The sequence below is a fragment of the Poromitra crassiceps genome, assembly GCF_964638095.1.
Source record: "Poromitra crassiceps genome assembly, chromosome: 11".
In the NCBI taxonomy this organism is placed as follows: domain Eukaryota; kingdom Metazoa; phylum Chordata; class Actinopteri; order Beryciformes; family Melamphaidae; genus Poromitra; species Poromitra crassiceps.
Window position 1 is genome coordinate 36220460 of NC_139643.1, and position 27621 is coordinate 36248080.

The 27621-nt window shown below is 43.8% G+C and overlaps 1 protein-coding gene across 1 annotated transcript; it reads left to right on the forward strand.

Annotated features, from left to right (window-relative positions):
* Positions 1–2234: 2234 nt before the first annotated feature.
* Positions 2235–27029, forward strand: LOC310784995 (uncharacterized protein; the record flags this gene model as incomplete). Its single annotated transcript, XM_083646001.1, has 13 exons — positions 2235–2291; positions 3403–3463; positions 4916–5055; positions 19921–20040; positions 20848–20914; positions 21423–21467; positions 21580–21648; positions 22964–23109; positions 24102–24194; positions 24352–24400; positions 24505–24585; positions 26139–26298; positions 27023–27029. The coding sequence occupies 13 exons, from the start codon at positions 2235–2237 to the stop codon at positions 27027–27029; spliced, it is 1095 nt and encodes a 364-aa protein (XP_083502127.1).
* Between the last annotated feature and the right edge of the window lie 592 nt (positions 27030–27621).

Here is a 27621-nt window from a genome sequence, read left to right on the forward strand (position 1 = left end):
TGAAGAAGCTCCCATTTATTAACATTTCAACAAAACAACATAACACAACACCACCTGTGTTGTTTTTTACAGTGCACAGACTGCACACAGTGTCATACAGTGTCATACAGTGTGGTGAAAAGAGGGCAAGAGAGGAAATTAAAACTTATTATAGTTATATAGGATTTATAGTTAGAAAGAGTGCTAAAAAAGAGAGATTTTTTTTTTTTTTTTTGAAAAAATCCATAGATAAGCCGCACTGTTATATAAGCCGCAGGGGCCAAAAAACGGGAAAAAAGGTGCGGCTTATAGTCCGGAATTTACGGTATGTATCATGTATGTATGTATGTTTTTATGGCTGCAGTGTGGGCGTAAGGCCAAGACAAATTTCCCATGCGTGGGACAATAAAGTTAATCTTAATCTTAATTTGAGAAGATAGTTTTTAATCAAATGATGAGTTGTGTATGTTATTTTAATGTGTCTGTGTCCTCATGTACTGTGCTGTACAAAAAATTGCCTCCTTGGAGGACATTAAAGTTTTCTACTACTACTACTACTACTAGCCTGTGACGTCACGTTGAAGGCTGGGTTTACCCAGGCTACCTTCTGTTATGATTGAAGTTGTTTGGTCTCTGGTTTTGTCTTATCTGGAGTACTGCCCAGTGCCCGGTCATCTGGGACAGTGCTGCTGAAAAACAGCTTGGCCCAGCTTTACCACTGAAGTCTTAGCAGACAAACTGTTCCTTTTATGGCCGGGCAGAGCCGGCCCTATCGGCCTGTTTGTCTTACGGAAGAGAGGGAGGAAGACAGCTCTGTGGCGAAGTTGGCGCATGTGTGGAACTGGGAGAGAATTAAGTAATCAAACTACTGTATGTCAGATGTACACCATGTTATTGTCATACCTGATTTTGAACAGACGGAAAATTCAAAATTACTGTTGGCAAACTATAATTTATAGAGGCGCTGACTCTGGGTTCAGATGGTGATAATCTTATGTTGGGGTCATTCTCACTAGTGGCCAATGTAATGAGTAGGGAGAGCCACTATACTGGAACTATGAAAATGTATGAAAGGTACATTATGTTTTTGAGTCATTTCAATATTTATTTTTGTATTTTGCTTCCTCCTAGGCCTGTCTCTGCTGACTGTGTGTTTTAGTCAAGAAGTGCGGGGTGTGTTCTACCTGTGCCACGTGTGTGAGGAGAAGTGTTCACAGAAACAGATACTCCGTCACTTCCAATCTGATGACCATTACAGCAACTACTATGTAAGTGTGGTGGACATTTTTGTAATAATAATAAAAAGAGACTTGGAGATTGTGAGATGTCCTCTGTTTTAATGTTTGAAAACAGGACAATGCTCAGCATTGCTCACATGAGCATTGTCAGCCAAATCTATTTGCCTTTTCTTATAGTGGAAAACAGCTGCGTCATGATGAGAGTCCAGCACATAGAGACAGTCGGCATGTGTGGGAACGCCCACAAAATGTTATACGGCCAGCGTGCGAGTGGGGTACAAACGCCCATATATCTCAATGGGCTGACTCACCAAAGGACGGTGCTGCGGCTCTACACTACAGGGTTGGGGATTCTAGAGCAGAACACAAGACGTCTGTTCAGATGTGCATTTACTGCGGATAGAACGGGGGATTTACCCCACCCTGACCACACCCCCAGCCAGGCTGAGCCAGCTAACCCGGCGTCTGTGACGAGACATCGCCTCAACCTATAATTCCGTTTTTCACAAACTGATGAAGAGATGAAAAATGACAGAAGACAGATACTCCATTCAACTCAGAAATGATAGACGGGCACTAACATCGTATCTCCAAAAACCCGATGGCAACTTTTCAGGAAATGAAGAAAAAAAAACTGTGTGTTCTTAAAATACTGAACACCATGTCGTCAAAGTTGCTAAATGTCTTCATTATAGTCAGTTTCTCGCTTCGATCTGCATAGTTTAAATGAGTTTGCAGCCTAGGGATAATTCGAAAACATTTTATTGATCTATTTACGTCAGACGAAGCCAGAAATAAACAAAACAAAGTCAGAATTAAATACACAGTGCATTCGGTTCTGGTCTGCCCACGTTGTTTTCCGGGTATAATACTCCTGCCTGAGGGGCTTGAAACGAAACATCATTCACATAGATATTCTGTGTGGAGTTTGGGAATGCATCATTTTGTTTGTTGTTTGTGCTTGTAATTTAGAACTACACAGACCCCGATGTGTTGCCTTTCTCCTGGCTTCCCGGCATGGACATGAGGCAGAATCTGGGCACGTGGGATATGGGTACACCTGAAAAGCTACAGGTTTGTATCTGGAGGTGTGGAATCACAGAGTAGACTTTGCAACAAATGTATTTTGAGAAGTTTAGACATTTATTTGATATATTCATACCTATGTTGGGGAAGTCAGTGATTAAAGGATGGCTTTACCACTAATCAACCCACTTTGTATCATTAATAATCTTGGTAATATAAGCACATGGGCAGTGATTACCTTCTCTATCGGTATCTCCCATTTCCTCTTCTGGCAAAGCGCTTCGTTGTGAAGCGTTTTACGTCACAACAGTGCTGCGGAAGTTCTGTTATTTATTTTTATTTTTTAAGTATGCGTACATCCACGGAGAATCGCATGGAGAGCCTTAACAAGCCTTAATGACTTGCAGCTGGTGGGAGCAGGGTTTCTGCAGGCAGCAGCAGGAGCATTTTTCTCCGTGAGGTAAACGGAGAGAGAAGGTAAAACACTGCCCATGTGCCTATATTACCGAGATTATACAGTATATGATACAAAGTGGGTTGGTTAGCGGTAAAGCCATCCTTTTAATTGCAGGTACCAGATCACTAGAACAGGAAGGCAATTTCACCATAACAGGTTAAGAAGTAACCTGTCACTGCCAAATGGTTTTGTTATCTGATCTCATGATCTCGCGCATGTGAAAAACATTACATTAAGGGCTATTAATGTATCCAAAAATAAGTGTCTCCCTCAAGTCTGTGATTCTTCTCCTGCTTGTCTTTATGGATTGCACATTGATGGAAAGAGAATGAGACCCTTTTAAATTACTAGTTTTGATACCCATTGGAGTATATGGCATGCAATCACTCTGTCTCTGTATGTGTGTGTGTGCGTGCCTGGGAGAGAGAGAAAGAGACACCTGGTGGCTGCTGTGTGTAGTGCTTTGACTAATTGGCCATTTTTGGCCATTTAATCGGCCATAATGACCTAATTAAAAAATCCAGCCCTGTCACCATCTGCTTGGGTCCTCTGCCGGTACCCGTGCCAAATATGTGACGGAGGAAAACGCATCAGAGAGACATCCATACAATACATCCATACATGTGGAAACACATAGGTTTGCCCTTTTATGTGTTAGGTACAGGCTGTTATGCGTTTCCCTCACATTTTGTCTGTGTGCAGATTTTGGACTTGCCCGAGAATCTGTTTGCAGCAATTGAAGACTCAAGCAGCTACTCAGGAGGTACATGGTCACATGATTTCTCTTATCAAATTCATGCTAGTGACAATAACCTGACCTGATCTTTCTTCTCTTAGTGATGTACACACTCAATGAAAATGAAAAACTTTCCAGGCTGCTCAGAGGTCAGTTGATGTTTTCATCCTCCTCCTCCTCCTAACTACTCTGGTTTCTACTAAAGAGTTAACCAGGACAGATCATTGTTGAGTTTGATGTGCAACTTTACCAAAATTGGTCCTCATTTCTCACCATATTACCTGCAGTCAGAGAGAACTTGTTGGTAGGACGTATGCACTTACACTGCTGTCTGTTGTTCTAGCTGGCAAGCCAGAGAGGAAGATGATACAAATATACCAGAGAGATCCCAAAAGGAAGCACCCACTTCTCGGTCAGTAGATGAACTTTCAAATGACACTTGACGATATTTTCACCAATAATACTTTTTTTGCATCTTCTGAACGTTAGCAAAGTCACAACAATTAAGACACTATACTACACTATGTACAGTAGATGTTTAAAAAATATGAGCTGATGGGGGGGGGGGGGGACATCAGGAGACATGAGGTAAGGAGAAATTGCAAACAATACTGTGATGGACATATGAATATAAACATTTACATTAAAATAATTTTATAGGAAAGCATTTACTCTGTCTTTTCTCAGTCATTGCTCTGCAGCAGGGATGGGCAACTTTGATGATAGTTAGGGCCACACACAAAAATTCCTCGCTGCCAGAGGGCCAGATTGTGACCATGCACTTCCACCAGTAGCCTACTGTAACACCATCACTCCCAATTATAGCTACTAATTTGATGAAAAGGACTGGTAATCAAAGTTTATTATACCAACATTTGCAGTATATTTTCCATATTAAAATGTAATAATTCTTCCATTCAGATGTCACCAGAAACATTGCTCTAGCTTTATAACAGCCCGCTACAGCAATTTGATGGGGTACATCACCCAAATATGTGATATTAATCAGATTAGTAATGTTGCATGTGCAATGTGCATCCTGGATATAGTTTGTTATAATAGCGTTAGGTCAAATGCTAACATAACACAGTATGTGGATGGACAATGCATTAGCGCCATGTTCTGGGTTGTACAGTAAAATACAAACGGAGATTTTGGTGGTCTAACCTAACCAAAAACGTCTGCCTTGTAAAAATAATAATAAATGGAAATGGACCCAGGGGCCACACTGAGTGAGGTTGGGGGCCGCCAGTTGCCGCCTACAGTGGCAAAGTCTGTAATGTCAGGGCCAGAAGTGAGTTGATCCAAGGATGTGGATTTTACTATTTGAAGACATGCAATGTAGAGAACCTGATTAGACACCTCTAGTCTTTCTTGTGCTGGTGAGTTTGTGTCCTGGTTGGACATCCTCAGCTTTCAGTGGGCCAAGTATTGCTCCACTCTGTGCATCTTCTGATCTCTGAACATTGTCCCTTACAGGTTTGCAGCACCTAGTGGAATGTATTTGTGCTGAGCAGACTGAGAAACGGTACTACCTCTGCACCCTCTGTCACGTGACTCTGGCCACCCACACGATCATCAAACATGTGCTCAGCTTTGACCACATCTTTTGTTACTTTGTAAGTAGCTATGACATCATATACCTTAGATAATGGCATTTTGTTGTGTAATTGGAACGTATTCAAAAATATACCATTGCAGGGATGCTGTGGAGGAGTCAGCCTACTGTTGGCCTGTTCTGGGTGGTGGTGCACTGCTCATTCCCACATTACAAACCTGAATGTGTTGAAATGTTTGTAATATTGCTTTTTTTTCATGGCTGCGCTGGCGATAGCCGTAGCTGACATTAAACTCTTTTTTTGTCAGAGTTCTGACATTAAAATCAGAATTCTGACTTTTGTCTCAGAATTCTGACTTTTGTCTCAGAATTCTGACTTTTGTCTCAGAATTCTGACTTAAATCTGAGAATTCAGACTTTTTTCCCTCAAAATTCTGCCATTAAACTCAGAATTCTGACTGTAATCTCAGAAGTCTTCTGACTTTTTTTCTCAAAAGTCTTCTGACTTTTTGGCCCCGGTGCTGGTAATGCACCAGGGGCCTTATGTTCCCGCATGTCGCCAATATTTTGCACGGCTTTAGGCGAGTAAATGGCAGCCGGCCACTAGATGGCGCCGCCCCGTCTCGCGTTGAGCCTAGGATGGCCAGGGCTTAGATCTGCGTGAGCACGACCCATCGTAATTTGTCAAATTCAAGGTACATTAAAACGTTGTCTTGCTTCAACATACATCGCATCGCATAAACCATTTCCACCCGCAGGTTTGAGGAGTAGCTAACATAAACGTCAGATAAATACTCTCTATAGGCTAACGTTACCTACTGAGGCAGCTAACATGGCTAATTAGCTAGCTAACACCAGCTATCTTTCTCCCCTAACGTTAACGACACGTTAGTTGACTGAGCGAACGTCGCTGTACAGCAGGTCGTTATCAAAACGTATTGCACTGAAGAGAAGTAACATTAGAAAATGACGAAAGACTCCTCCAATCTGGCAGTGGAAATTTATGCACAAACTTTGTGTGTGTGTGTGTGTGTGTGTGTGTGAGAGAGACAGGGACAGGGCTGTGTGTGTGTGTGTGTGTGTGTGTGTGTGTGTGTGTGTGTGTGTGTGTGTGTGTGTGTGTGTGTGAGAGAGAGAGAGAGAGAGAGACAGGGACAGGGCTGTGTGTGTACAGTATGTGTCCTGTGTGAGACAGAGTGGGGGTGTATGTGTGAGGAAACAATAATTATTTGTGTCCAGTGTTCACCCATTACAAAAGAAGTGTGTATTTGATTGTTATGTTTTAGTTTTACATCAAATTAATTAGATGAACTAAATCGTTTACATACTATATTACCAAAGCACACACATACTTGCCAGTTAGCCTCACTGTCATTACAGTTGGAGGTTACATTAACATGACTTTATTTTTTCTCAGTCCACAATTCAGCAAACTGTTAATAAAATACATTTTGTTCATTGATCTATAAGGTGAAGAGCCTGTCCAGCCAATGACGGCTTGAGACTGGCTGCCACAGCTGTCAATCATCCCTTTTTATATGTCAAATAACTACTTAAAAACAAACTGATCAGAAAAATGACCACTTGCACAGGCATTAGCATGATAATAACTATCTAGCCAGGTTTCGACCTGGCCTTGTTTCTCAGAATTCTGACATTAAACTCAGAATTCTAATTTTATTATCGGAATCCTGACTTAAACGCAGAACTCAAATACATTTGTCATAATGTGCCCTGAATCCTCTTCGGTAGTTTTAAATTGTCTGTTTTTATTATTATTATTTTATTATTATTATTATTATTATTATTATTATTATTATTATTATTATTATTATTATTATTTCATGCGACCCCATTTGAAGTCCAGGCGACCCCAAGGTTGGGAACCACTGGGCGAGGTGAAGGAAGGGGGTGGGGCTAGGCGAAAGGTGCTGTAGCTAGCTAGGGATATGAAAGGCGTAGAGAGTTGGGTTCGAGGGGTGGGTAGGGGGAGTCTTAGGGGTAGGACCATTTTCCATGTTGAAAATGATTGTCCGTGTTGTTGAGGTACCCCCAAACATTGCCTAAAGTGCCATGGAATCTGAGAGATAGAGAGAGAAAAATTCTTGACCTACTTCCATTAGGGTATCCTCGGTGTCTTGAAAAGTATTGAAATTTGATAAATCAATTTAGGGAAAATGTAAGGGCCTTAAAAAGTATTAATCACCATTTGATGAGGTATTAAATTGTGTAGCTATTGTTCTGATTGTGTTAAAGGGGCACATGATATCGTCTCATATCGATCGCAGACCCCTGCTTTGAAACAAAATCGTATTGTGGCAGACTTTCTGATGAATATCGTATCGTTGTCTAAAGAATCTATAATACCATATCGTGATGAACCTATCGCTCGCTGATGTGACGAAAGTGGTGTCGAGGTCTTAAAATATATTTAAAAGGTCTTAAAATAGGTCTTAAAAGGTATTGAAGTTAACGTCACAGTTCCTGCCTATACCCTGTTGCATGGTCTTAAAAAGCATTTTATTGCAATAATGGTGTAATTATTTAAATAGTTTAATTGACTTCAGTTTTAATTTGTGCAGAATGTGTGGCACCCCTCTACTCTGGGATCGAAGGAGTGCTACATGCTACAGGGTTACACCAGTTCCTTTATCTCCATCATGCATGACTTTGCAAAGCAGACAGAGGACATCCATGGAGCCTTTACAGATATAAAGGTAACATTAAGCAGACCAACTCCAGAATACTCCAAACCATCTCACCTAACATATCTCCCTTCCTCACTACATTCATTAACTCGTCTCTGTCCTCTGGTCTTGTCCCGCCTGCTCTAAAGACTGCAAGAGTCAAGCCTCTGCTTAAGAAACCCTCCCTTGACCCTACTGCTATTCACAACTACAGACCTGTCTCTCTTCTCTCATTCCTTTCCAAAACCCTCGAACGAGCAGCGTCAGAACGCTGCAGCCCGTCTGATATTCAACCAACCCAAATTCTCTCACGTCACTCCCCTCTTCCAGGAGCTCCACTGGCTTCCCATCTTGGCCCGCATCAAATTCAAGACACTGGTACTGGCCTACAGGGCAGTACACCAGTCAGCTCCCCGGTACCTGCAATCCATGGTCAGGTTCCAAACCTCTCACCGCTCCCTTCGCTCCTCCACCAGTGCAGGTCGCCTCGCCCCTCCTTCGCTACGGGGGCTCAAAAGTCGCTCATCCCGATCTCGACTCTTCTCGTCCCTGGCACCTCAATGGTGGAACGAGCTTCCACCTTCGGTCAGGACTGCTGAATCACTGCCGATCTTTCGGAAAAGACTAAAGACACACCTTTTCAGGCTCCATCTGGGCCCTTCTTGATCTAACTTCGTCTCTCTCTTTCCTTATTAAAAAAAAAAAAAAAAAAACTAACCAACCTTGTACCACTAACCTAAACTTGTACCACTGTTCCTTCAGAAGTTGTAGTTGTCATAGACTGTGCTCCATAGTTGATTGTTCTATTGCTGACAAAAAATGTGTTATTGTAAGTCGCTTTGGATAAAAGCGTCTGCCAAATGACGTAATGTAATGTAATGTAATGTAATAAGAAGAAAACTTTGGACGATTAAACGCTTATTTTTTCTGCAACAGTTTAACTTATTCCAAGTTGATGTTTTAGTGCATATTAAAGTGAAACTGTATGGATTTCTGTTAAAGCAAGTGACTCTGGACCCTGCCTTGTTCACATCAGTGCATATTTCTTGCTATGCAGAGGGTGAGTCTCTATTTTGTACATTTCATTCATATAATATTTGTGTAAATGTACTATACCCCTAGGGGCATCAAAAAATGGAGGGTTTACTTACTGGTGTGATTTTGTTTTTTAGCATTGAATCTACTGGAATCCATCAGGAAGAAATGCAATGAGAGCAGTTTGATTACAAGCGTCAAACCAGGGAACAAACTGAGTAAGTACTGGCAATGTACCCAACTGACCAACTGACCAGTGACCAGGGGCTCATTGGCTGACGTGATTATATAACAGACAGGGTTCGAAATAACAATCTGCCCTGTGTGAAATGCTGGTAAAATTTGTGTTTGGTGGATAAATTGCTGCACCTGCCGGTATCGTCTTAAGAGGATCACCTTTTTAGGATGAATCCAAGTTCAGTTGCTTTTATGAGACCTTGCGCATTTAGCGTGACATGAGGTTGTTCTAACCGGCGGTCCGGTGCCTTGCCGAGGTGCGGACATGATCTCTCCACTGGGTGTCCTGCTCGAAACAGAGGGGGTTGCTCCTACCCTTTTTTAATTGTCATTTTTGTTTCTAATACAGGATATCTTTCTCAGTCTGATGATCGTCGAATTGATGGTAGGAGCCTTGTAGTCTGCTACATTTGCTATATTTTCAGTTGCTGCAAGTTTAAATCAGCTCTGTGTTCCGCATGTGGTTTTAAATGCACTTTGCCATTTTAATTTTGTGCAGTTTGACCAATCGGGGGTGGGGGGTGAAATAGTGGGAGAGCATGATGATTTTTTTTTTTATTATTGTTTATTGTGGATCCCCATTAGTCTGCACCAAGGTGAGACTACTCTTCCTGGGGTCCAAACACATAACATAAAAACACAATACAGTAACATTGTTGATAATTATAACAACAAAGACAAAAAGAGAGTGAATCAGCTCACTCTATTACATATCATACATTTCAGAAGTTTATAAATTAGTACAGTGTAGTGTTATATAATAAATAACATAGCACAATGCAGTACAATACAATTCAACATATGTGTACAATAATTAAAAGTTATTAAGTTATCACATTATTCATCACTGCATGTTTTAACTTTTTTTTAAACAAAAATGTGTTACTTGCCACCGTTATATTACTAGGTAGATTATTCCAATACGCAACTGCTCTATACATTACCGTTCTTTTCAGAGCATTGGTTTTTGGTAGAGGTAGAATGAATTGAGCATCTACTGCCTGTCGTGTAGTATAGCCATGTCTACTCTTAGTGGGGTACAGTTGTGAATGTAAGCCCTGTGGTTTCCCAGTGTTCCAGATGTTAAACAGAAAGGTTACCAAGCTGCATGCTATTCTTTGTTCCACTTTGATCCATGACAGTGCGGATGTGTGAATGGGGAGAAGGTATGCTTTTAACAGCCAAATACCTGTCTTTTAATGTGTGTGTGTGTGTGTGTGTGTGTGTGTGTGTGTGTGTAATCTTTTTGTAGTCTGTCGTGCTGGAATAACATCTTGCAGTCCAAGTCTACGCTGCCAGGTGAATAGAGGTTTTATTCTCCAGACTGTCCTCATGTTTTAAAGAAAAAGCACTGAACATGTTGTATGTTGCGCATTTGTTTCACCTTTGTGTCTTTTGGCAGGGCTGCAATTTGATCTTTGGAAAGATTTCGCAGTATGATGCGCATGTGCAGCAAAACGACCACATGCAGGTGGGGTAACATTTTCATATTTTCAGAAATAAAAGCTCTTCAAAATTATCTACATTATTCATGACTTATAAAAATATTTCCTTGTGTGTATGTCTGTCATCAGATGATGATGAACATCTTTGGGCAAGGTACGGTTCACTTTTGTCTCTTTGTCTGTTGTTAATCTAATCTATATATGACATGCTGTACATTGATTTCACCCTCTTGTCCTTTTATTACAGATGCAGTAGTTGATGGACCAGGTATTCTTCTCTCAATTCTATAGTCTCAACATACATCTACTGTAAAACATATTTAGCTGGAACATCCTATTGATCGTTGAGTCAAAGTGTAAAAAAAATAGCTCACATTCGTCTTTTAACATACTAGATGCTATATGAAACCAGACTACAGTTTTAAGTTAGCAACAGTGTTGTTGTATGTGATATTGATACCAGAGCAGAGGAACAGACAGGAGTCGATCTGATCGATTATTAGTAGATTCGAATTTTAATGATGCATCATTGGAGGGGGCGTCTGGGTAGTGTAGAGGTAAAACCACTCTAATACCATCGCGGAGACCCGGCTTCAATTCCCGGCTTGGTTTAGACGTTCCTACAGGCACAATTGGCGTTTTATGCGGGTGGGAAGCCTGTGGGCTTTGCACTTTTAGATTTTTCAACAGCACAAGATCTACCTGCCCCTCCCCCCAGATCTACCTGCCCCTCCCCCCAGTTGGGCACCACTGCCCTACATGTTGGGAAAGAGGGATCATACAAAATAGGAAATCCACCTGACACTGCAATAATTAAACTCTGTTCAAAAGATGTGTTCAGCTCAGCTCACAGCCTGGTGGACAGAGAAAGGAAAGAATCCAAGAAGATCTATTGGTTCGCCAACGTTGTGAGGCAGCTGGATTCACACGAGATCACAAGATCACGATCACGCGACAAAGCCATCTTGCCACGCTGCAATCTATTGGTTTGAATCCGAACCACCAGTGGTTCACACCAATCAGCTTCCAGACAGAGGCAGCCACTGACAACAGCGAGAAGCAAGCCTGTGATGGACGTGATAGACAGATGGTTCATCCAATCACCTGCCATGTATTTTTTTAAAGCACCTGTCCCTTTTAAAGGGTTTCCCGAGCGAGTTTCCAGATGTTAATTTGAAACAAACCATCTGGCAGCGTCAGGATATTGGTTTGCACCTTTAGAACACAAATCACATTCAGTGAACATGTACCAACCGCCTCCAGTAGATCAGACAAGTGATTTCCTTTTGGTGTGTGTGTTACTTTATGTCTGCTGGTTACCAAAGGTAAGGTTACCAAAAATCTAATGACTGATTTTGCAAAGTAGCAATTGTCTGTTTTGTCATATTTCTCCTGATTATACTAATTCATTTAAATTAGGACGCCTCCCATTCTTGGACAAGTACAAGTACCTCAAGAGTTGCTCAAAACGAAATGAACCAGTTATAGGTGAGGGGATGTAATCATTTTATGCTTTGTTTGTTTTAAAGGTAACACTGTTCTACAATGTAATAAAAACGAGTCCCACCCCTTCATATCATCGAACTTGAGACTTGTTTTGTTTTCCACAGGTGTTCCCCTGGTTGTGACGTGCCTCTGCACCCAGGCTGACGTCGAACCGATTCTTGTGTGCTTTGCTTGTGAGGAAACTTTCCTTGTGACCAATGTCGCTGATCATTTGAGCTCTACAACACATCTCATACACACACTGGTGAGTGCTACCTTCAATCACTGATTTTCTTTGTTTTTGTTTAGGTTATTGTTGTGATCGACACATTATGGACTGTACTGTATCATGAGAAATATGAACCACAATGAACATATCATGGCTTAACATGTTTTTTCTCTCTAGCTAAGAAACCTCTATGGAGAGAGAACAAAAATGGTTGTGTATGCTTAACCCCCACAGAACAAGGGGGGGAGCTCCCCCGAGGCTTCCCACAAGTGGGTGACAGATACCAGCACAGCTGGGGGCCGAGCCTCAAAGAATTTGCCATTGTTTATCTCTCAATCTAATCAAAGACAATTGTTCCCCCGCAGCCAAGAGGGACAACACCCTTTGAGTTGAACTTGCAGAGTGGGTGTGCCCACCCCAGCTCACAGAGCAATCATTGGCCAGAGCCAGCACCAAAGACACATGACAAGCCAATGAGAACCCTTTGTGACTTCCCCATACAGTGTAACAAAACTGTTTGTAAAGCAGTTTTAACTGGCAGTCTACAGTATGAGTCTCAACTAAGCTTTCGTGCGCAGCGGAAGGGTCTGGAGGAGCCAGGAAGCCAGCTCCCCTCCCCCGCTCGCTGCACCCCCTGCGCTGCAACAAAGGCCTGACCAGGGCCTCAGAAGGAACCAGGCCTCACTCAGAAAACGCCTACCAAAGGCCAGCCGTAAGTCCCACGAGACATAGCATGCTTACACTGAGATAGTTATACTTAATCTCAGTTTAATTTAAGTCGGTTTAGCGTTATAAGTCGCAGGGAAAAACCTCCTTACGCTTCCAGACTTACCACAGCCTGGCATAACGCCAGCTGTTGACCAAGCTTCCAGGCAAGAACGCCTGACTGACGACCCTCCCCGCGCACCGCACGTGCAGGAGAAGAAGAAGAACGCCACACCGCAGCAGGGCAAACCAACGGCTGCAGAAAGACACACCGTGGCCCCAGTCGCAGAACCCACAGCCGACGAAGGACGCAGAAGACCCACCGTGGCTGGCATCCAGCCACAGCCGCAGCACTCCTTCGACTCAACCAGCAGAGAGACTGCACGTCCACCCCCGGCATCGTCGACCCCCATCAGACGTCCGCTGCATGCTTGCCCAGGCCAGATCGCACGTCGGCCCCGACGTCAACTCAGCCAAACCCACAGCGCACAGGACAGCCGTGCCAACAACGGAACGATTCACTTAGCAGAGTGAATCCGCGTGAGAGTTTATGGTTTAATGGTTCTGGGCAGAGTTAGGGGTTAAAATGCATTATCATATGTGTTGATTACAGTATCCTGTATCTGACTGTTAGCGATCTGTGAGAATTGAGGCCACCAGCGTGTTCTCTCTCTCCCCTGCTCTCCCTCTCTCTCTCCCCCCGTCGATCCCCCTCTCTCTCCTTCCACCAAATTGACAAAACCGCCATTTTGAAAAGGAGGCGGTCTTCACACGACCAGACCGCCCCTCAGCCAATCCTTCTCTCTCACACATACACACACACACAAGTACTAATTAACACACATACACACACATTCAGGCCTGCCAGCCAGGCAGACTTAAAGCACACACACACACACACACACACACACAATTGATAATGTTTGTTCACCTTAGGTATTAGCTATAGATGTGGTAGAGTATTAGTCATAAAAGTAAATGTGATGAACTGATATTTTAATCATTATGTTAATGTCAATTGATATTGTGATTTATTAAATCTTTTTATTACATAATGCTATGAATCTTGGTGGTTATTCATGAGGTATTTTATCTGTGGAAATCTGTGACAGAAGCTTACGAACTTTGACCTTCAATTAACTGTACAATGTACACTATATCACTATGAGACTGATATGACAATTTGGTTTGGTGTCTAATCTAGTCATAACTGACTTTTAGACAGGTCTGTAGCCTTAACTACAGTGGTGCCCCGAATCTTACAGAGAATACAATATTTTCTGTCAAATCTAATAAATTTATGAATATTAATAATTCATAATTATTAATAATCATATTTCATAACCAAACCAGCTCCTGCGAGCACAACATAAATGACGCCCCGTGTGAGGCTTCTAATATCAGTATTTCCACAGATATGATATGCATGAATAATAAAAATTCATAAATTTTTGAAAATCGAAAATTTTCAAATTTTTCCAAAATCAGGTTTTTTATAGCGCTTTGCCAAGCAAATCACATGCGTCAGAAGACACTAAAGGAACTCTAATCATAAAATATGGAATCTTCCCATAATCTTAACACAAGTTAGGATTTGTATTTAATATTTCTGAGCAAAACAGTCCCAAAGACAACAGCTCAGTTTAAAATCCTTGATTCCATTTTTATGTTAGAAACCACAGTTAACAAACTGTTTTCCACTGTGCCTTCAACCTAAAATTATGAGAGATAGCAATGTTCCTTCTATCAGAGAGTGACTTTATGAACAGAATGTAAACAGCGCTGCGCATTTTAAAGTGGGACCTTTGATGCTAATTTGAAAGCCACACCGGCAAGGGTGGGGGGAAGTCAGGCTGCCCCCCCCCCTCACATTAGCATTCCAAAACATTCACCCTGGCTCTCAACAGCCAGAGACAAAGTGTAAACAAAGCCCTGTGACCACCAGTCACAGTGAATTTGCATGCGAAAGAAAGGCAGGCACACCCTGCACTTGATGACACTGACAGCAGACACCAGCCGAGTGACAGCTGACAGATGTCAAACTAACTGCATGCAATTGGCAGCTAACTCACAGAGAGACTGTCACATTTGGGCCATTCTTTAATTAGGATTAGTAACTGTGGGCATTGATGCCATAGCAACACGGTGAGTGCACACACCTTTTGCTTAAAATTGACAGCAGTAAAACAGCTGATTGACTCATCGCGATGAGTCCGCGCTGCCACAAGATGGTCAGCGCTGAAGCTTTCTTGACGGCCGCCACCGACTTGCAAGCGGTAGCCGCCTCTCTCATCTGCCCGCCCACAGGAGGAGCAGATGAATTTAGCATTGTAATGCTAACACTAGCGGTCCTAATAATTCCATTGGGAATTCTTTTCTTTCTGCAAAATCGCAGATTCCATGTGCAGGACGCTGCGCATCAGCAGCAGACCACTGTCTACCAGACGCAGATAGGCAGACTGCGCAACAGCTGTCAAGCTACGCTGCAGGCCAATCTGGGCCTGCATCGACAAGCCCAGGTCTGCCAAACAGAATTAGCCCGACTGCGTACCGAAGTTTCCCGGCTGCAACAGAGCCAAAAGGGCATGCAGACCGGATCCACGGCGGCCCTCGGACCCAGAACGGTCCCCCTCTCGGGTCGCACTGCTCCACCAACCACCCGAGCAGTGATCGCACGGCTAAACGCGAGAACGGCCAAGCAGCAAGAGCACCAGAAGGCCGTAAGGGCCATAGCCCCGCCGGCACCGGAGGCTGACACGCCTCCTAGGGCTAGACCAACCCCCGACTCGAATCAGACCCCCGCACACCACTTAGCGCCCGCGCTGGCAAGCAGCCGCGCCGCGAGACATCGCGACACCACACCGCGAAAGGGGGGAGACCGCTCTCACAACGAGCAAACTGATTCAGGCTATTCAGCCCAGCAGTCGTCATCCGATTCCGAGCTCGACTTCCATGCTTTTGACATACCAGTCAGTCATTCATCCGAGCAACCTACGTGTAGAATCAGACGTTATTCACGCTTTCATCCAGCTCTGACTTCCACCTCAGAGCACAAACTGCTGACAGTCAAACGACTTGACAGCGCCATTTCCGGTTATGACAAAACGATCCACACTGCAACCCCCTGCAGGGAGGAACGTGTGTCTTACCGGCTTTCCATTTATCACGCCCGGGGCGAGTCGATCGACTACCGCCCTGTGCGTTATAAACCGTCATTTGCTCAGGCTACCAGCGGGTGCGCTGATGAGTCAGATCCAGTCACTAAGTTCCGGCAGATCCACTCCGCTTCCCAAACAGAGAGCGTGACTATGATGAGCAGGGGAAACAAACAGCATTCACAGCTGGACACAGACCAACTGCCCAGTTATGCTAACCTGTCATTCAGAGAGGATCCTGCTAGGTCTTTTTCACCAGAGGCTATCCAGCCTCACTCACTTTCTAGCTCCGGTCCACCAAGGAAACAGGAAGTCAGCTCTTCCACCCCTCCCCCCGAAAGGGGGGACCCCGGGCATGATGACATTAGTCGCTCTTTGGTGCCCAATCGGGCAAACGGCCACTCCTTCTTGCAGCCTCTACTGCCAAAACAGAGTGATTCAGGACTCTCTCTCCGAGAAGCAGAGTCACGCTGTCACTTACTGAAGTCAATCGCAAACGACATTGACTTGTTCGATCCCGCCAGTCACGAGGTACACTTGACAGATTATCTCAACGAAGTCGAACGTGGTTCGCAGGCTCTACCACACGCCTCGCCGCGAGAGAAAGCTCAACTGATATGGAGCACGAGCTCAAAGCACGTGCGTGCGTTTATCCAAACGCAACCTTCCCATATCAGAGATGACTTTGACAAGCTTCGCGAAGCCTTGGGCGAAGAGTACATCCTTACCCAGTCGTCAACGGCGGGGAGGAACGCGGCCTTACACGTCAAACAGAATTACCAGGAACATCCTAGGGATTACTTCAGACGTTTGAAAAGAATTTATAATCAAGGTAGAAATGGCCCGAATCAAGGAGACGTGCCACGTCTCAAGGAACTTTACCTAGATGGTCTGCATGACTCGGTGCGCCCATCCGTAGCCCTAGACGCACGTTGGTATGACCGAAACATGCGCACGGTTCTCAAAACCGCCTCAATAGCGTGGGAGGTGGAAACCGAAGCAAAAAGCAGAAATGGCCAGTTTCAACCCATCAACCGCGTGTGTGTGGACCCAGAGACGGTACCACACACACGCTCACCACGCAGACCAGACCACCTGGTTCTGCCGGACAGAGCCAAGGGGGGTAGCTGCTGCCCAAAGAGACATCACAGTCACGCCACAGGGCGCGAACGGCGTGAGTCTCCTCAGCACACTAGGCCCTCCACCCAATTAGACATCCGAACGGGAGCCAGACGCCTGACGGGCAGGGTGGGCATTCAAGCCACCAGAGGCCCTCCCAGGAGATGACATCAAACTCGGTGAAGGGCGGGTGACTGGACGCAGCCACCCTGTCACCCCTGACAGTCACCTGTCACTCGGCTCTCACCCTTATCTCTATGTAGGCTAGATGCATTGTCAACGCTGTGCTGTGAAACATAACACCTTTACGGCAGGCAGACCACATCAAAATAGGACAAAGCTTGGCACATAGCTACACATAGACACATAGCACAACACTGCTGGAATGCAGCACACATTCAAAATCACACCCTGTCACCCTCTCTCTCCTTCTCTCCTCCTGCCCTTCCCTGTTTACCATGTTGATTTTGAAATGATGTTGTGTATGTGACCTTAAGGTTGTATTATCTATATGGTAATGAGTCTAGGTATGGTTAGGAGTCTGCCCAGAACCAAACCTGAACTATGAACGGCCTGAGTATGACACTTTGATCCCACAGAACAGATGGACAGGGACCAAAAGTTACAGCAAACTGTCTGTACAGCCCTTCATCCTCGCCCGCGGACCGCAGGTCGACAGCAGTCCACAGACGAGGAGGGGGGATGTTGTGATCGACACATTATGGACTGTACTGTATCATGAGAAATATGAACCACAATGAACATATCATGGCTTAACATGTTTTTTCTCTCTAGCTAAGAAACCTCTATGGAGAGAGAACAAAAATGGTTGTGTATGCTTAACCCCCACAGAACAAGGGGGGGAGCTCCCCCGAGGCTTCCCACAAGTGGGTGACAGATACCAGCACAGCTGGGGGCCGAGCCTCAAAGAATTTGCCATTGTTTATCTCTCAATCTAATCAAAGACAATTGTTCCCCCGCAGCCAAGAGGGACAACACCCTTTGAGTTGAACTTGCAGAGTGGGTGTGCCCACCCCAGCTCACAGAGCAATCATTGGCCAGAGCCAGCACCAAAGACACATGACAAGCCAATGAGAACCCTTTGTGACTTCCCCATACAGTGTAACAAAACTGTTTGTAAAGCAGTTTTAACTGGCAGTCTACAGTATGAGTCTCAACTAAGCTTTCGTGCGCAGCGGAAGGGTCTGGAGGAGCCAGGAAGCCAGCTCCCCTCCCCCGCTCGCTGCACCCCCTGCGCTGCAACAAAGGCCTGACCAGGGCCTCAGAAGGAACCAGGCCTCACTCAGAAAACGCCTACCAAAGGCCAGCCGTAAGTCCCACGAGACATAGCATGCTTACACTGAGATAGTTATACTTAATCTCAGTTTAATTTAAGTCGGTTTAGCGTTATAAGTCGCAGGGAAAAACCTCCTTACGCTTCCAGACTTACCACAGCCTGGCATAACGCCAGCTGTTGACCAAGCTTCCAGGCAAGAACGCCTGACTGACGACCCTCCCCGCGCACCGCACGTGCAGGAGAAGAAGAAGAACGCCACACCGCAGCAGGGCAAACCAACGGCTGCAGAAAGACACACCGTGGCCCCAGTCGCAGAACCCACAGCCGACGAAGGACGCAGAAGACCCACCGTGGCTGGCATCCAGCCACAGCCGCAGCACTCCTTCGACTCAACCAGCAGAGAGACTGCACGTCCACCCCCGGCATCGTCGACCCCCATCAGACGTCCGCTGCATGCTTGCCCAGGCCAGATCGCACGTCGGCCCCGACGTCAACTCAGCCAAACCCACAGCGCACAGGACAGCCGTGCCAACAACGGAACGATTCACTTAGCAGAGTGAATCCGCGTGAGAGTTTATGGTTTAATGGTTCTGGGCAGAGTTAGGGGTTAAAATGCATTATCATATGTGTTGATTACAGTATCCTGTATCTGACTGTTAGCGATCTGTGAGAATTGAGGCCACCAGCGTGTTCTCTCTCTCCCCTGCTCTCCCTCTCTCTCTCCCCCCGTCGATCCCCCTCTCTCTCCTTCCACCAAATTGACAAAACCGCCATTTTGAAAAGGAGGCGGTCTTCACACGACCAGACCGCCCCTCAGCCAATCCTTCTCTCTCACACATACACACACACACAAGTACTAATTAACACACATACACACACATTCAGGCCTGCCAGCCAGGCAGACTTAAAGCACACACACACACACACACACACACAATTGATAATGTTTGTTCACCTTAGGTATTAGCTATAGATGTGGTAGAGTATTAGTCATAAAAGTAAATGTGATGAACTGATATTTTAATCATTATGTTAATGTCAATTGATATTGTGATTTATTAAATCTTTTTATTACATAATGCTATGAATCTTGGTGGTTATTCATGAGGTATTTTATCTGTGGAAATCTGTGACAGAAGCTTACGAACTTTGACCTTCAATTAACTGTACAATGTACACTATATCACTATGAGACTGATATGACAATTTGGTTTGGTGTCTAATCTAGTCATAACTGACTTTTAGACAGGTCTGTAGCCTTAACTACAGTGGTGCCCCGAATCTTACAGAGAATACAATATTTTCTGTCAAATCTAATAAATTTATGAATATTAATAATTCATAATTATTAATAATCATATTTCATAACCAAACCAGCTCCTGCGAGCACAACATTATTTATGTAAATGGATTTATTTGGTGACTATAACTTATATTCTGTTGTAAATAACATTTCAAACCCAATATGTGCAATTCACTCCGCACATTTTCCCTATAGCTTGTGGTAGCCCGTGTTTGTGTTTGTTCCATAGATGTACCAGAATCCGTGGCTGTTGCCTTTTGCCTGGAAGAAATCTGTGGATGTGAAGGGCCTACAGTTACTTGCTTTGGAGGAGGAGAGGACTAGAGGACAAAACAATATGATGCTGAAGGTAAAACGCCAACTGAAAGAACCCAGCAAGCATTTTTCTTTTGAAAAGACGTTTAAAAAACGTTTTTTCACTCACTATTTGCAGACGTTGATTGAACGTTCACATTTAGACCATATTTCATCAGGGTCTTGCTTCCCACAACGGGGAATATTCAGCTATTCTGTTCGTGTACACAGTGGGCATTCAGCATCTTTTATACATCATACAGTATGTCCCGTAAAAAGTAACGCCCCGCACAGGGTTCAAACACCGATCTCCCACACTTAAACCCTCTGTGCCACTGAGTGAGCTATTTGTTAGCTGAAATCATACTGAGCAGCTTGCCCATATAAACCCCATGCCTTCGGTGCCTAGAACCCCGATGTGTTGCACCTTGCCCATATAAACCCCATGCCTTCGGTGCCTAGAACCCCGATGTGTTGCCTTGCAAAAAGGGTCTTTCTGTGTGGAGTTGGCATGTTTTCCACATGCTCATATAATTATAAATCGATAAGAACCCCCACTAAAAACATGCAAGAAGATCAGCACCTGACCAGCATTGGACATAAGAAGTTGGAGAAGCCATTGAAGCGTGTGTGTGTGTGTGTGTGTGTGTGTGTGTGTGTGTGTGTGTGTGTGTGTGTGTGTGTGTGTGTGTGTGTGTGTTGTGTGTGTTGTGCGTGTGTGTGAGTATGCATTGTTGAAGGTTTCATGTGACAAATAAAGATGAGTTTGTCTGTCCTGTTTGGTTGTTTCCTTCGTTTGTTAAAAGACAGATGTTTCTTTCCTTTCTTCAGTCTTACTGATTGAGCCTCCCTTCTCTCTCAGATATTCGATGTGCCATCCTGCATACTGTGGGATAGGCCCAGGCCTGACCCACCCGACTATCCAGATGGTAAGTTGGCCTTGCCACAAATTAATCAGCGCTGCTATGAGAGACACTAACTGAAACTCACTGCATTTTCTTCGCCTCCGTATTTTAACTGTATGTTTAGACAGAACAGGGGAAATATTTAGAGGTGCCACGAATGCATGCAAAGTCAGTGAAGGGAAGTGAATGAAGTACTAAATTCACCTGACACAGTGAAGTGAAAGCCAGTCAGATTCAAACAAGACTGCAGCCGCCTTCAAATTTCTTCACCCACCTAGATATTTACAAAGGGGAAAAATTGCAATTGTAATTGTGATCAATAACACTGACAAGTGATATGTGCATAACAGGTTTATACAAGCAAGCTAGATTTCCCAAAGAAGGCAATGATTGTGCTAACTGCCAAGCCTGCTGCAAAAATATTACCGTACAATGCAAAAATGATAGAATAAAGACATAATGCTGAAGCATAGTTTCAAGTCATTTACATAGTGTCATCATTCTTTATCCTTGTGCTTTGACATGTCTGCAGTGGTGAAGGAACTTAGCGCCTTCAGAAGTCACTTGAGACGTGAAGGTTAGTGATGAACATGGTGCTGAGCTGGTGCTCCTCTTTATTTCGCAGAGTGATGATTTTTATTTCTGATTACTTTTCTCTAACTTGTGCACATGTCTGTGCGCCTGTTCAGTTCCAGCATACTATGCAGCATGCAACACAATCTCCAAACCTGGAAAACGTGAGAGATTTCCTCTGCTGGGTGAGTACTGCTGGGTGTCATGCCAGACTACAGAAATCAGCTCTTTACATAACACATCACATTCTGATACCTGGATGATTACGCAACTATATATTATATATAACTTATTATTATTATTATTCTATTCTATTCTATTTCTATTTAATTTGTAATCAATTATTTGTTCATTAGCCTATTGCAGACAGCCCGTCACTTTTAGTTTCTGATTTCTGTTTGGTGCTGATGGACAGATCGTTTTATCATTAAAATACTGTTTATGGTTGATGTGGGCCCTGAACATTTTGAGATTTTCAAGTCGGTCGGAAAAGGTTGGGAACCGCTGTTAAAGAGCTTGGCCCATCAATGCTACATACTGATTTTAGTGGTGATCAATAAAACGGTGTAGGAGATGTTATAAATGTGTTTTTCAAAACTTTCAAAAATATTTCAAAACGTTTCCAGGCAGACCTTGAGGGTCCTTGAGGCAAATTTGTGGAGCAAGTTCAGCTGAACTGAAAGTTGGAGTACGGTGTCGAAGTTATGGCCTTTTTAAAATAAAAAAATGTAACCCTTAACTATAGCGCCCCTATCAGGCCGATTGGGAAAATATTTCTGGAGCTAGTAATGGTTACCAATACCCGTAATTGGGCCAAATTTGATATATCTGCGATGTTGAGCTCCAGGTCCCACTCCATTCGGTTTTCTGTGTTGAGCTAGTTGTTTGTGAATGAATGAAGGACGAGGCTCCAGGCTGCTTCTAGGATAGCAGCTTTGATGTGTCAGCCACAATCTGCATGCGTGTAACCAACCCCCTCCTTTTAGAGAGAGCTTGGTGAGGCGAGGTGAGAGAGCGAGCCACACGCTTGCTTTTTAGCGACTTCGAGGGCAGGGCACAGCCAGAGGGAGGGGCAAGCCACCATGGCTGCCGTTTAATTCCCACCCTGCTCAGCAGTCATGTGACGTGTCTTGCCCCAGAAGTGAATTCCCCATTCATTTTCTCCATAGACATTTCGAGAAAATCCTTATATAATGAAGTTTAAGGCTTCAACCAAGCCAACCAGTCTTCCAGAGAATCGTGAGTGACCATAAAAAATGTACTTTCAGCAAAAACAAAAAATAAATGCAGGAAAAAAGATCGAAAATTAGATTTGTTTTTCGCTTTTATTTTTATTTTTTGCCTATGGGGAAAATGGATGAGGAATTCACTTCTGGGGCAAGAAATGTCACATGACTATTGAGCTCTATTAAGTGAAATATGTGTAGAAGCAGGCAACTGAATATTGTGTTCTCGTCATGGAAAGTCTATATTTCCTCTTCTCTTACCTCTTCTGTCCAGGCCAACAGTTTATGGTTAAGCACCGAATTGCCAGTCGGCATCAGCCCAGAGGCTGGGGATTCCTGTGTTTGCTTTGTCAGAGGAAGTTGTCGCAAGATGAGAGTCCTGCTCATGTATTCAGTTGGGAACATGTCGCAATGTTTCTGGTGAGTGTCTGTATACAAATCATGTCAATTCAGAAGTACTCACTGCATTGCTAAGTTGTGGTTTCATGCTTATTGTCAAAAGTCTGAAAAAAGCTCTGTTTTTTTCTTCACCTCTGCAGAAACAAGAGCTTCTGTGCAGGGTCACTGCGCAGTGCTGTAGGCAGACCAACCGCATAGTCAGAACAGAAGCAATAATTAACTGTTGAATGAAGAATACAGGTTACTGTATTCTGATATAGAATTAAAATACGTTGGCCGTTTATGAAACGATAGATCAGGGCACCGGTAAAAGGATGTTTAAAATGGGTTTTATAGCGTGGTCCTCCCTACATCCTGCCAGTGAAGCTCCCCGCTGTCTGGTGAAAAGAAGTGGCTGGCAACTGCACATGTGTCAGAGGAAGCATGTGGTGGTCTGCGGCTCTCCCCGGATCGGCAGAGGGGGTGGAGCAGCGACCGGGGCAGCAGGGGGAAATTGGCCAGGTACAATTAAGGAGAAAATTGAGGGGAAATTCCAGAAAAAAATGGGAGTTTATAAATTCTGAAATGTGTCCGCACTGCACCAAAACGCCACAGACATGCACACTGCACACAAAACACCACAGACATGCATGCCAGGAGACCACAGCTATTCTTACAGAATGTGTGAAATGGGCCTAAACTTTAGGCCAATTACTTGAAGTAATTTGTTACACTGTAACAAATTACTTTCTCCAGGGAGTCATTTGAAAATCGGGAGTGTTGACAGACCACCTCCACGGCCCACAGTTTGGGAATCACTGTACTGGACAATAACTGGACAATGAAGGTAGACTGTAAATCTTCGTGTGTGTGTGTGTGTGTGTGTGTGTGTGTGTGTGTGTGTGTGTGTGTGTGTGTGTGTGTGTGTGTGTGTGTGTGTGTGTGTGTGTGTGTGTGTGTGTGTGTGTGTGTGTGTGTGTGTGTGTGTGTGTGTGTGTGTGTGTGTGTGTGTGTGTGTGTGTGTGTGTGTGTAGAGTTGTGCCCACCCTTCCAGCACTATGAATACAGAGACACTGCTGGACTTGGCAAAACAGGCAGCGGATATTCACCCTGTAGACTCGATCCAGGTGAGAGAGACCGGACAATACATCCCATACATTAACCGGTTTTATGAGTAATACAAGTGAGGCACCTCGCTATGGTATCCAACTCCTATTATGAAATAGAACTTTGTTTAACGTCTCCTCCAAACATGCTCTCATATTTTCATTATTTGTTTTACAGCTAATAAAACTGTCCGAGCCCATCTGGGAGCCATGTAGCTATAAAAGGGGTGAGTACATGTGCGTGTATCCACATGGATCTTCTGTTTTGGAATCTATACTATTTTCCACTGTGAATTAGTTTCTTGAGTATACTTATACCTGTTTATTCCAGCCGTTCGCATCCTGAAAATTGCATGCAGGAGAGAGAGGAGAGGAGAGCTTATACCCACAATAGCACGTGGAAAGAAACTGGGTAAGCCATGTATTATTGGATTTATTTATTTTTATATCAAAGTTATACTGTACTATGCTCCCCCATGATGTGCTGAATCTAAGTTCATGTTGAAAAGCTTTAACATAGAGTGCTGCATAAATTTACATGTGCAGAGTCCCTCCTCTTCATTTTGGACTCATTGATGCTTCCAGCACTTTAAAAAGATTGAGCCGGGTGGAGCGGTAGTTACGTCAATAACTTAGGGCGTTTTCATACCTACCTCGTTTGGTTCGCTTGAAGCGCACTAGAGTTTGTTTCCCCCCTTGGTGTGGTTTGTTTGGGCAGGTGTGAATGCAGCAATCGAACTCTGGTGTGCACTAAAAGCAGACCAAACAACCGCACAGAGTGCTCTTTGGAGCGGTGGTCTCGGTGCTTTTCCAAAAAACGAACTCTGGCACGATTTTTTAGATGCTTTATTAGCCAAGTATGTAGACTAGGAATAAGGTATAAGGTGAATATAACACATAAGGTGAATACTACAGAAGTTGTGAGGGTTTTGTTTTATTTTGACCAAATTATCAGTGCCAAGTTATCGCCTGTTAATGATGCATATCAAGCAGATTTTTGCATGTAGGGTCACCATTATGCAATGCCAAATGTGCATGCCAGTCCCAACTGTAAAAATAGAAAATAAGGTGTGTGTAGGTTACAACAGCGATACTCCACTTGCTTTGCCCAGGGGCCAGTTTCATGAAATGATAGGAGGTCAGGGGCCAGTTAATAAACAAACAATATACATTTTTCTGTAGCGGATTGTAGGTTTTTGGGGTGTCAGCCAGAGTTTAGTTTGACAATGTTCTACACACCAGATAGTTCATAGATTAGTTAGGTTAAGTTAGTTAAAGCCCCAATCAGTAACTTTTTCACCTTAATATAACAGAAAGACTGCAATTTTTCTCTCAGACTCACAAACCCATTTTTTGCACAGAGAACTACTTTTTTTTTTTTTTGAAAATGCTCAATCTGGTCTGTTTATCTTTTCTCATAGTCAAGGCAACTTTTCCATAAGTTTTTTTTCTCTTTATCACAGCCCTATCTGGTCCGCTTGCTTTTTTGCTGGTGTGAAAGCGAACCAAACCAGCTGAAAAACTAAACAATCTATCATTCTCCGTCTGGTCTGAAACACGGAACCAGTATAGACAGGTCTGAAAACGCCCTTAAAACAAAATAAATAAATAATGATAATATGAAAAAATAATAAAATCTTTATTGTTTTGTTTTGTTTTGGTCCGAGTGAAATGTTCTGTCATAGAACATCCTCATAGGAAGAGTTTTACTTGGTCAAACCAAGCAAGTCAGCTATTTTTAGAATCAGGAATCTCCTGATTTGTTGTTTTTTCACTCTTCAAAAAATCAGGAGGTTTGGTCAAACCTGATTGGTTTGACCAAGTAAAACTCTTCCTATGAGGATTTTTCGAAACGTCTTAGGAAAAATGAATGGGGAATGAAATTTCTTAGCCCCCATGCCGAACCCGAGAGAGGGCATTTCTTTGGCATTCTATAAACTCGTCATGTCTGTTTCTGTTTCTCAGTCCCTACAGAAACTCTGAAAGAGGATGACAAAGACCATGTGAGAGATGCGAATCAAAAGAACAGTGGGTTCACCAAGAAGACTGAGAAAAGGAGCGGAAAAGTGGAAAGGGAGTTAGAGTCTAAAGAACACTCAGAGAACAAGACTACTCCTCTCTCCATGTCAGTGCAATCTGGGGCCCCAAGATCAGAGCATGGGGCAGGACAGCCAGGCACTGGGGACCTAACCAGCGTGACTAATAGACCAGGTTCAGAGACTGAAATAGAGACAAGGAAGGAGTGTCCTGAAATCACTCGTAAATCAGCTGCGGAAGGAGGGCTGGATGCAGGAAAGAGAGCTGATAAGGAGACACTTACACAAAGTCAGCAGATAAAGAGTCCAGATTGTGAACAAGACCAAGGGATAGGGGGAGAGAAGAGAGAAGTGGCTGTGAAGTTGACAAAGGGAGAGCCACGTTTGGAGACCCCAGAAGGACCGAAACAAACGGAGCCAGATGATGGAACTGGGACTGGAATAGGAATGACCGAAATTAGCCACGATGCACTGATGAAAGAAATGGAAAGAAAGCAGCGACGCAACATGTCTGACAGAGCACCAGAGAAAAAACGTCCCCGTGAAAATGCGTGCAGAGAAAGCAACAGCAAAAGGCGGCGGCTCTGCTCTAAAGGAGAACAATCCTCTTCTACAATATCCCCAAAAATGCCAGAAGAGAGGCGGGTTGAAATGGATTTAAAGAAAATGACAACAAACATGGGAGCTAGTGGCAAATCAAGTGATCAGAGTGCAATGGATAGAGGTATGTATATGACACACTCTAGTTTGTTTGTTTTTATTCCGTGTTTCTGTGAAGTTGTTAAATCTGTGGTTGTATATGGTTTTCTTAAGGAGCTAGAGATTATGCTAGATTTTGTGCTCACATACAGTATGCAGCTTGGCTGCTGCCTGCTCTATTGGCATGCGCAGCGCACAATTGCTCAACTTTGCATCACTGATGACATCACTCACTGATGACATCACAATTGCTCGAGTGACCATCACTGATCGGACCCCAGGACCCCAGGAAGAATAGCCGTAGCATCCTGCTGCGGCTAATGGGGATCCTAATAAACTAAACTAAACATCACGGAGTCCTCGAGTCACATCACTCAGCACACAAACATCATCAGTGACATCACAATTGCTGATGACCTATTGTAATGTCTAGATTTCTTTTCATGAAATCCTTGGGTCTGTATTTTCATTGATTAACCACTACAACATCATCAGTGGGACAAAAACCTTAACAGACAGTCAGACAGACAGACAGACAGACAGACAGACAGACAGACAGACAGACAGACAGAGCCCTTTTATAGAGATAGATAGGTAGATAGATTTCAATTTGGTTAACTGGTGAGTTCAAAAGTCTGAACCTCTACCATATTTCTATGTTGGATTATGTTCACAGGCATAAAGAAAGTGAAAGAGCTTCATGCTCAGCAGGA